The following is an 11,446-nucleotide window of genomic DNA, read 5'->3' as shown; positions in this document are numbered from 1 at the left end:
ATTAATTTTAAAGGTCTAGTTGTTGGGACACTGCAAAGAAGGGCAGCCAGGGTACGACGCTGCTCTCACCAGCTCCCACCCCAAGCAACTTGATGAGTGGCCAAGAGACCTTTGACATATACATGGATTCCAGAACTTGTGTTGTGGTTCAGGGCTCCAGAAAAACATATGGCCCACCAGGAGTAACACGGTGGACATTATGTGTCACTACAAGGCCTGTGACTGTCCCTAGACTGCAGTTGTAGAACTGGGGATCATCCTAATGAGATCCAGGTTCCTTCTGGCACTTCCCCACTGAAACAAACAGTGGAGCAGCCAGAGCTGTCCCTCGGGCTTGCTTTCCTGCCTTTCTACTTCTTCAGAATTTCAAGGCAATATTTTAAAACCAGGAGTTAAACTGTCACGAAAGTCATGTTTTAACTCTGGAACATTCTAGAACAACCTAGAAACTTCTACCTTGCCTTTCTGATGGAGCTGGGTCCCCATGTCCTTTTTTCAGGTACCAGGCCTCATCTTCAGCTTCTTTGCTTGTAGTCTGCACTTGGTTCACTAACCCCCCACTGCAGGGTCTAAGGTCTAGACTCAGGCAGAGTGTTGCATGAAGCCAACAGTAGGCACTCCGAGCTAGTCAGCTCCCGGGGAACGGAGGTGCTTGGGAAAGTAGGAAGGAGCACAGAGGTTTGTGGGTACCACTGGACTGGGACCATAGGAAGAGGCTGCCAGCCTTTCTCTCTCTCTCTCTCTCTCTCTCTCTCTCTCTCTCTCTCTCTCTCTCTCCTGTTCCTGTTTGTCTCCTCTGCTGTTTCCTTCACCCCTAAGGCCACATGAGCCCTTGCCACAAGGATAAGAAAGCAGCCAGCCCCTTGACAGACTATGTTTGGAGGCTCGCGGGACCTGCTCCCAGCTTCACTCATGCCCCATACTCAAGAAGCAGACCCCTCCGAGCTAGCTTGACCAAAATCGTGTCAGTCCTGGCCACAGAAATGATTAGCCGCATAGGCTTGACAGATTCACAACCTACGCTGTGCACGACCTTCTGACGCAGGCCGCTGCTCGTTCTGCACGATAACAGGGGTGCTATTATCATTGCTGCTATTGCTCCTATTATGCGGGTGCATTAGATGGCCTCCAAAGGGAGAGATAATTGGCTACCATCACCCCAACCAGTGTGATTGGTGCCATGTACAAAGAGCTGAAAATTAAAGGCTGGCATTGTCGGGCCTGGTGGGGACAAAATGGATTACAAAAGAGACAAGCTCACCTGCTCCATTACACCCTCCCAGAGACATTGGTAAGAGGACAACCAATTTGGTGTCTGATTTAGATCTGTTCCTTCTTTTGTTGCCTAATGAGTGCCATGGGGGCCACTGTGGGAGCTGCAAGGTTGCCTCGGAGCAGGGTGAGGGGCAAAGGCACTCGGGAGAGCTACATTGAGCTCTTTAACACAGCCCCAGAGCTGGCTTTCTCCGGAGCCTCCCTTATGACCAAGTTGGCGGGGTCCTTGGTCCCAGACTTGATCACCCAGTAGAGGAGGAACATCTTGCGTTCGAAGTTTCTGCGATTCAGGCGGCGGGCAATGGTGATGGGTGTTTCCCCCTTGGCGTCTCTGTCGTGAATGGAGGCACCACGTTCCAGTAAGGGCCTGATGCAGTCCATCCTGCCCATGGCTGCAACCACATGCAGGGGCGTCCTGCCCAGGGGTGATCTGCCCAGGCAGTTCGCTCCTGTGAGATAAAAAGACCCGTTGGGGTAGTCTGCTCTCCCAGGCGGGAGTTCCACCATCTGACCCTGAGGGTACCACAAGGAGGGGCCGGGAGCTATGGTGGGGACCAAGGGAGAGCTGACACTGCTCCCAGGGACATGGCGGCAGTCCTCATCTCATCGTCCCTCCCATCCAACCTGGTCCCACGGGGCACCCATTCCAGTCTCCTGTTCCAAGTCTATCACTGAATCTTGCTGTCTGGGGAGCACTCTTTGACGTCTTTGCCTGTCTCACTACACTGCTTAGTTATTCCAACGCTACCTCCACCCCGTCTTGTGCTTCCTACTGATTCCCTTTGCCCCCAAGGCTCCAGGCCCATGTACTTCCTGTCTTTACCCATAAATACATCATTCTGCACCTGCCCCAGGCTCTTTGCACATACTATTCCTGTTACAGACTACGCTTTTGCTTTCTTTTTTCCTTCTTAGGATTTCAGTAATTTCCTTAGCTCTTCCTCCCTACAACCTTTACCCCAACCTATACAAGCTCAGTATGCACAATGTTTAATGCATCCCATATGTGGCTAGCTATGGAATTAATCATTTGTAATCACTGATTGGCTTTCCCAACTAAGATCCATGCTGGTTTTTTTGTCCCCAGCACACAGCTAGTGGTTCTGAGGAGGTGACAGGGATAACAGCCTCTGCATGGAGAGATCTGGATTCTCACTGCCTCCTGCAGACAGACGGGCTAATGACAAGGGTCCAGCATGGACTCACGGGGTTGTATCAAATTTGCGGTAACAAAAATCATGACACAGAAAACAAGGCAATTTAATTCAACCCAGCCGGCATCGCGGCTGCTGCCACAGTCCTATTGAGCTATGGCTGGCTGGCTGGTGAGGCGAAGCTTAAGTAGGCTTCCGGAATGCGGGCATGACTCTGTACCTCCCTCTGTGATGGCTGCAGAGGATGGAAAACTTTGCAAAGCTGGCCGTCATTTTTTAACGGGTGCCTTCAAATACATCACGGCTCTATCAGAGCGAAGATGACTTTTTATGGGCTTAAAGGACTGCTGGGCTGTGAAAGCCCATCTTTCATTGTATACGAGAAGTGCAGAAAGGCAGTGTGGAATGGCAGAGAACATGGTGTCGTCACCCAGCCATCCCTGAGCTCTGCAGCAGAGATGTGACCTGCCAGCCTTCTGACCTGGAAAGCAGAGGTGTCTCCCACCCCCACCCTTCCTGGTAGAAGTGGGGGATAGCCAGGACTGAGCAAGACTGCAGATGAAAACGAAGGGGCTGGAGGCGGCAGCTTAAAAGGCCAGAGGTGCTTGCTAGTCCTCCCTTTTCCCAAGGAAGTCAGAGCTCTGGGTGGTCTGAACCAGCGGTACTGTCTTTAGTAGTTTGTCTTTCCATCAGGGGTGCCATTCTCCCAACCAGGGAAAACAAAAGATCCCCTGACATCTGTCCAGACACAGTGCTGACTACGGCTATGAACAGAGCGACAGATGGACAGATGGTCACCCTCAAAGGGAGACAGGAAGAAAAGGAGGAGTGGTGAGCATCTTTCTGAGGATCTATTTGAGAGGAACCTCCAGTCAGCCTGTTGGTCACTCCTTGTGATACCCAAAGTGAAGTCCTTTGGGACCACTGCAGAATTTACATCAGGTGGGGCCAGGATGAAGACAGACTGTGGGCTACTCGGAAAGGACAAGTGAGGAAGTCCTGGACACCCTGTGTCTCATTGTCCTATAATTTTGGTCCTGCCATAATAGAATGTTCTAGAGACCCAGCCCAGAGATGTGCAAACTTCTGGTGGGCAGGTCCTAAGGAGCCCCGCGGGAGACACGTTTGGTGGGTGAGGACTGGGGTCTAGGGAGCCACTGATGAAGAAATAAGATCACTGTGTCCTCCCAACCAGACCAGGTCGTGCTTTCTGCAGAATTACCAAGTTGTAGGAGATACTGCATGGCCTCCACATGGCCTCTGTGTGCGGAGATGTACAAGGCCACAAACGCCCTCTGGGCGGTCCACTGCCTCCACTGCTCACCCTTAAAGTGCTGTGAGTTCGCCGTTCGGTAGAAGGTGTCCTCGCTGATGCCAAGACACGACAGCTGGATGAAAGAAATAGGTCAGGGTTGTCTCCAAAGCGTGACCCACACCCCAGGGCGCATGAGGTCCTACTTGGTCCAAACCAGGGAGCACAGTGGGAGGAGGGGGATGCTGGCAGGGGACACTGTTCGGTGACCTGCATGCCCTCAGGAAGGGCAGTCACCCCTGGTCAGGCAGGGGACACAGGATGGCCTTCCTGTCAAGTGTTTTGAAGGGAGAAAATAACTTTGCTAATGTTCAGAGGGAGATGTTTGTGGCCCGTCGGAAATAACACAACATGGAACCCCAGAAGGAGTCCAAGAAGAGGGAAGTCCTCTTGGAGTTGCGATGGAGTCTGCATTCATTTCCAATCTATTTTTGTGTCCATTGTCAACTTCTTGAAACTTTCTGAACTCTACTGGCAGGTAGCTAACCTGCCATAGAACCATCTTGAGGATGGGAAGAGGGCCATGGGTTACCACAGTGAGGACTGTGCTTCAGAGGTCCAGGGTCAGGGAGTGGGTGGTATGAGGAGGGGCAGTGGGGTCAGGTGCACAGGGAGCAGAGGGCAACAATTACCTCCTCAGGCAGGAGGAAATAGGCTGAGGCAGTGGCTAAATTTCCAGGAAAGAGGGGAAACTGGGAAAGGAGAAATTGGGGAGGTAGAGGAATGCCTGGAAAACATGCTACGGGTGGGGTTGGATAGACCTCCCTCCTGTGTCTCAGGCCTGGGGTCTGTGATACGGAGACCACCACCACCACCCTCCTTTCCCCAGATGCACCCAGCACTCAACCTTCCCTTGAACCCCGTCCCACCAGGAAACTGCCTCCTCCTCCTCCCTGGGATCTCAGAGCTCTACTCCTCAAAGTCTCTGATGGAAGAGCACACACTTATCCCGGTGCCAACCATTCATCTTCACAGAGCGGGTGAGCATTCCTGTCCTGGTCTTCCTTCCCATGCTCCCTAGCAGAGACAGTGGGTCGCTCACCAGGGGATCTGGCAAACAGGCTGCTGGCCAAGGTGACCCTGTCCCCCAAATCAGACAGAACCTCCTAGGACATTTCTGCTCAGTTGCACATGGCACACAAGTCCCCGAGCATGGAGCTACAGCCCCGTTCTTAGGATTAAAATTTCATTCTCAACTTGACCAACACATAGATAGAAAAGGTACCACTTGAGCTCCACTGTGGGTGGAGTAAGCACATTTCTAAGCTGTATAGAAGTGAACTCAGGGGACTCAAGCCCAGAGTGGCTGGAGACACGCCACTTTTCTTCCCTACTCTGAGGTCTTTATTCAAATACTTATGCTAAAGACTGAGGGTCCCTCAACCCCTAATATTGAAAGAAGCATGAAACCACCTTATTGGGGTCCCCTTCCACAGCTGCCAAAACCAGTTCTGTCCAACCATCATAATGCCAGATACATAATGAAATAACTGCTCCAGGGATGACATCGTAGAACTTCAGGGTGGCATCATCCATCAAAATTCCTACGGGAAACAATTTTTCCTTTTAACAAAATTAGGATTTAAAGAGAAATCACTGTATCGGTTGAGATAGTGTCTGACCTTGAATCACGCAAAGATACATTTAAAATCTTGAGCAAAGCGGGGAAAGTCTCCCACTTGATGGTTGCACAGGAGCCCATTTGCTGCCTCTAATGCTCTTTAGAAAATTAATTTGGCTCAGCTCAGATCGAAGCTGGACCCAAAAAGAAAAAAAAAAACCATACACAATAGCAATGATTTATAAAATTTTGTAATTACAGCTTGTCCTGTTGGGGAAAAATACATGAGTCAGTGAAATCGTTTTATGAGGCAAACTCTACAAATAGAACTACTTAAATTTGAGCTATACATCACAGGTCCGACAGTGTACTTAGCAAGTTATATACTTTCAACTCAATACCGACTCCAGGGAATGCTGCCATTAGCTGGCTAAACGGATGACAGTGATGCATGAAAGGCCTTGCAGATGACAGACAGCCCACGGCGGGGTTTTTCCACACTGGTGCTTAACTGACACTCTCAACTAGGTAACTAACCCTCTCTACCCCACGCACCACAGCCTCCATGGCTTCCGTCATGGCACATCAGCTGTGCCCACGGCTAGCTCTTGCAGTGAAGGGTGTCCCCCAGATACTGCCCCTGCTGGGGACACATTGTCCCCATACAAGCCTATGGTAACATCAGAAGCAAATATCAACACTCACTGTATTTGGACCTGGGTGTCAAGAGTTCTTGCCCAACCCAGCTTGGCATCTTGAATAAAATGAGTACGTGAAGAACAGAGGACCTAGGCCCCTAGGCCCACGTACATAAACCAGCCAGGCTTAGTGGCACACACCTGTCATCCCAGAATTTGGGAGCTGGAGACAGGAGAACCAGGAGTTCAAGACTACCCTGAGATATATGAGAGCCGATCTAAAAAATAAACAGATAAATAAATAAATAAATGGTAGTTGAAGGGGCCTTATGTAGGGAGTGTTTTTTGAAATGTGGTGACATTTTGTTTCTCTTTTAAAACACATACACACGTTTCTTTCTTGGTGACCTACCATCCTAGAAACCACAGAGGACTTGGGTTGTCCATAAGCAATGATCTAACCAAGCTATACCGGGACTCTCTCAATTGAGCAGAATCCGTACATGTTGTGGTTTCTTGATAATGACCTTGGGTCTCTATGCCCCTCCAGCCTCCATGGCTCTCCCACCAGGGGAGCAAGGTGAGGCTAGGCCTGGCTAGGATGTGAGTGACAAAGCAGACTCCCGCCAGGTTCGACTCTCAGGAGGAGGAAGACAGAAAACTCTGGTCAGCAAATCTGTAAATTAGGGTCTTATTTGTGGCTTGAACATGGGTGCCAGCCTGTCACTAGCCTAAGACAACTTGACTTTCTAACCTCTTTGTACATGTCCGGAAAGAGATGGGCTTCTTCACTCACAGGGTTCCTATACAATCGCCAGCATGTTCCCTCCGCAGACAGGCAGCCACTACCTTGAGCTCGGACAAATGCTACTAATTATCAACAGATACATAAATGATTGGCAGGGGCACTGCTGGCCCATGAATTTGCTTGACTTGTTTCGAAATAGCCATCGAGACACTCTCCCGCCATGATCTCACTTGCCCTTCCTTCCCTCTGCAACCTTGGAGGTGGGCAGATGTGCCAGCCAGTTATTTACAGGCGGGGGCCCAAATGTCTCTTAACGACAGATCGGCACCATCTCTACCGTGCCAGCCACAGTCAGCCCAGCACAGGGGTCAGGCCTCCAACAGTTGCTAAGTGACTGCTGAGTCTCAACACTGTGACATCAGTGTGAAGTCACCCCACCTCTCATTCCCTCTTCAGCTTGCTTGAATTTCTTGCTCACTGGTGAAGACAAAAGAACCAGCGGGGGTCCAGAGTTAGGAGAATACATAATTTTCAAATTCCTTGTTGGGGGACAGTCACTCAGTTCCCCGACTATGCCTCATCTCTTTCATAACTTGTCAGCTATAGAATGAGGCTCAAAACACAGCTTAGTGCTCCATAAAGCTTCAAGAATATCGCACAGCATCTTCACATGACTCTAAGGAAATACATGTGCCACGGAAAACACTTAACCTATTTTTTAAGAGCAGCAAAGAAAACTGTTTTGGCCTGGCCTACACTGGCAAACTGCAGAGTCATTCCTGACCACCGGGGAACAGCACAGAGAACTCTGGAGCTAATGGGGCTCTGCTTTCCGGATTAGGAAACTGAGCCCAGGAAGGGCAGCTCGAGACGGCTGAGATGAGCGTAGGGACAGACTGCTTTCAGAGCTGTCTCCATCGCTCCAGGCCCTGCAGTGTTCTGCAGTGTCTCCGGGCTACAGGCTGCTCACATTCCCCAGGCAGCCTAGACAGTCTCTCTCTCTCTCTCTCTCTCTCTCTCTCTCTCTCTCTCCTCTCCTCTCCTCTCCTCTCCTCTCCTCTCCTCTCCTCTCCTCTCCTCTCCTCTCTCTCCTTCCCTCCCTCTCCCTCCCTCCCTCTCTCTCTCTCTCTTCATTTTCTTGAAGGGTTTTGTGTTGGTTTCCATCGGGTGGGGAGATGATGGAGCCCAAGGGGCTTTGATCCTGCTCTCATATCCTAAACATGGTAGGGAATGGGGCCAGGGACAGCCACGTCCTCAGGGTGAGGGAAGGGTTTAGATGGGAGGATTGGCTGCTGAGCCTCTCACCTCCAGTGGGTGCCTCCCCATGGAATTTGTCTAGACCAGGGTTTATGGGGGGGGGGGGTCCTGATTCAAGAGAGCTGCAGGTATTGGGTTCTAATTCCACTGGGCTCCCTTTGAGCCTCCCCCGCCCCCGCATGTAGGAAAGAACATAGCTTGGACCTTGGGGTTTAGATACAGACTAATAGTGTCGGAGTTAGGGGTCTAATCACAGGCAAGGTTACTTTGAGTTCTGGGGTCCTGATGAGGACAGGACTTACTCTGGACTTGGAGTTCTCATGACAGCAGGGTTTGCTGGCTGGTTAGGGGTCCTGGTTTAAGAGAAATCTGTGGCAGGACTTAGGGTCCATTCATGGACTGGTTTAGGCAGCTGAGAGTGAGGAATCAAACAGCTCTCCCCTGAGAGTTAGGGTCCTGCTACTGACAGAGTTTGCCCTAACTTTGGGGTTCTTATATGAGTAGGTTAGGCTAAGATGTATCTGTATTGAGTTTTGGGGTCCTCATGAGTCAGGGTTCCTTTGAACCTTTGGTTCCTCACCGGCACTCAGCTGGCATCAGCTTTGAAATGCTCCTAACACATGTTGGTGGGGGTGGAAAATCGAAGAGAGGCAGGTTTGGCTTCACTGTGTGGGGGTCCTGCTGTAGGCAGAACCCTTAGGAGACACTTAGCTTGGACTGGGGTCCTGCTGTGGTCATGCGCAGCTTGAGGACAGCCTTTCAGAGGTGGACAGAATCAGCTTTGGGTTTGGGGGTCCAGATGTGGGCAAGGTCCTTATGAAGACTGGGGTTTGGATGCACAGACGAATGGTGAGACATGGGGGGAGGGGTGTCTCAGAATTGGTTACATAGGCTTGGTGTTGATACTTGTGATGTGGGTGGAGTCTGCTCTGGGATTTAGGGTGCTGGAGTGGCCGGGGGCAGCTTTGGAGGATTTGAGGTTCAAACACAGAAGTGTGTGGACAGATTTTGGGACCCTGAGTTTGTCTCAGTCTTCAATATCCTTGTGTGGACACAGCCATGGAGGATTCCAGGTCCTGAGGGTCATGTGGTTAGCCTGGGGACTTGGGGCTCATATTTGACCAGGTTTGTTTTGATTTGGGGATCCTAAAGTGGGTAGGGTTGGTTTTGAGTTTCAGTGTCTTTGTGTAAATGCAGCTGCTGGAGGATCTGGGGTTCTGAAGGAGTGAGAGCTAGTCTGGAGACCTGGGGTTCAGTCTTGGGTAGGTATATTCTGTATTTGGGGATACCAGAGTGGGAAGGAAGCATTTGGTTTAATTTTGACATTCTTATATAAATAAGTTGTTGGAGTAGTTGGGGTTCTAAGAGAGTGATGGCGAGCCTGGGTACCTGAGGTTCAAACTTGGGGTTCGGGTTTGTTCTGGGTTCAGGGTCCCTGGATAGGCAAGGTTTGTTTTGAATTTTAGCATCTCTATATGCACACAGTAAGAGTTTGGGGGGCTACAGTAGTAGTTATCCTGGGAGAGTTGGGGGTTCAGTCTTGGATAAATAGGTATGTTGTATGATGGGCAGGTTTTATTTTGAATTTTAGCACCGTTGAATGAATATATACTTGGTGTGAGTTGAGGGTGTGTGTCTATATTAGTGGCTAATGTGGCGGGGGGGGCTGGATTTGGACATTGAACTTTGTTCTGGGTTTGGGAGTTCCAGGATGGGAAGATTTCTTCTGAGTTGTAGCATCTGTATGTAGATACAGTTGATGGAAGCCTGGGGCATCTAACAGTCATGGTAAGTCTGAAGATTTGGTCATGTTTGCTCTGCATTTGGGTGGGGGGGTCCCTGACATGGGTAGGATTTAATGTTTAGCTTCCTTAAATGGCCATCAGGGGTAGAGGACTTGGGTTTCCGAGGCCATGATAATTAGTAATCTTGAGACCGGGAGTGTAGCCCAGGAGTTTAGTTTAGTTTGGTCAACCTTGCTCTGGGTATTGAGGGTCCTGGGACTGGCTGGCTTCTTTTGTGTTTGTGCAGTCCTGTGTGGATACAGTTGATGGAGTTTTAGGGTTTTGACCTAGTTATTGTTGGCTTGCAGATTTGGGGTTCAATCTTGGGCCGATGTGCTCTGAGATTGGGGTTCTAAGACCAGCAAGGTTCGTCTCAGCTTCTGGAATGCTTGCACAGACTTCCTGGCTACAGAATTTGGGTTTCACTACTTAGGGTTGGTTTGGGACCCAGTTTCTCACAGGGGAAAGACCTGTCCTTGACTGGGAGGTGGTCTGTTGGGGTCTAGTTTTGCTTCAAGTGGTGGCTTGCTTGGGCTCCTTATGAAGGCAGAGGATCTGGGCTGCCAGGAGGGTCTTGCTGTTGAGATTTGAGGTTCTGAGTAGCCCGGACTTGCTCAAGGTTGGCCGACTGAAGCCAACAGACAGAATGTTTATGAATCAGGTCCACCTTTATATTTGGGGTCTAATGAGATACCTGTGTGTTTGGAGTTGGGGGCTGTTGAGTGGCCTGCGCTCCAAGGAGCCTTTCTAGATGGGGTTCAAGGTGGTTGGAGTTGACTTGGTCACCTTGGGACCTCTGGTAGTTAGATATATTTTGGGACCTCTGGTAGTTAGATATATTTTGGGGACCCAGGGCAGGAGTGGGCCGGGGCCCTTGCGTGGAAGGAGCTCGTGGGGTGTGGGAAGGGACTGGGCAGGGGCCACCTTGGTCCAGGAACTGCAGCCGCTGTAGGTTGAAGGGGATGCCGACCATCAGGTCCAGCTCCTCTTTGAGCTCCCGCACCGTCATGTCGTTGCGGCAGTTGGCCACGCGGAACAGCTCCCCAGTCTCCTCCAGTTTCACCCGCAGGAAGAAGACGTCAGGGGCCAAATCTGGCGACGCAATGGAGGCGCGCGGGTCCCCTGATTGTCCCTTAATCCGCGCGCGGGCACGGCTGGTGGGGTGGGCGATGCGCGCGCCCGCCTTGGGGTCGTGCCGAGGGGTGCCCCCCTGCGGCCTCCGCGGCCGCACGCCCGCCCCCGCCACGTCCGCCGACCTCCGCATGGCCCGCGTCATCCCGCGCGTCATCACCGCCCCCGCTTGGGCCCCTGAGACGGGAGAGGGGGCGCCCACGCTTCCGGTTCCCCGCCACCTCCCGCCACCTCCCGCCGCAGCCCTCGCCAGCCTCCTAGCGCTGTGGGGAATCGACTTCCGTCTGTCCAAGGCAGAATGCAAGATCAGGGAGAACCATCCGGAAACGCTAGGCCCACCGTTTCTAAGGTGGGCTCCAGGATTGCCCCCATTTGCTTCCAGAACACAGTAACCCAAGCAGACCTGGACCACAAAGGAAGTGGCCCAGGCTTACGTGGAAGTGGCATCAAACCCATGCATCCTGACACTACGGCATCCTCGAGGGAGGAAAGTATGGAACACATTTCATGGGACAGGCTACGCTAAAACCTTTTCAAGTAGAGCTCACACCGGGGGGGTGGGGACCTCAAATACAAGACCCCAAGT

The 11,446-nt window shown here is 51.4% G+C and overlaps 1 protein-coding gene across 1 annotated transcript; it reads right to left on the bottom strand.

Moving 5' to 3' along the window:
* Positions 1 to 1,314: 1,314 nt before the first annotated feature.
* Ankrd60 (ankyrin repeat domain 60) lies at positions 1,315 to 10,993 on the bottom strand. The gene is made up of 4 exons (XM_048441223.3): positions 10,654 to 10,993; positions 5,155 to 5,285; positions 3,652 to 3,817; positions 1,315 to 1,724 (listed from the first exon to the last, which is right to left on the bottom strand). The coding sequence occupies exons 1-4, from the start codon at positions 10,991 to 10,993 to the stop codon at positions 1,426 to 1,428; spliced, it is 936 nt and encodes a 311-aa protein (XP_048297180.2). The 3' UTR covers positions 1,315 to 1,425.
* Between the last annotated feature and the right edge of the window lie 453 nt (positions 10,994 to 11,446).

Source organism: Myodes glareolus, chromosome 10 (assembly GCF_982192425.1).
Source record: "Myodes glareolus chromosome 10, mMyoGla1.1, whole genome shotgun sequence".
Taxonomy (NCBI): Eukaryota; Metazoa; Chordata; class Mammalia; order Rodentia; family Cricetidae; genus Myodes; species Myodes glareolus.
This window is presented reverse-complemented; position numbering and strand designations above follow the sequence as displayed.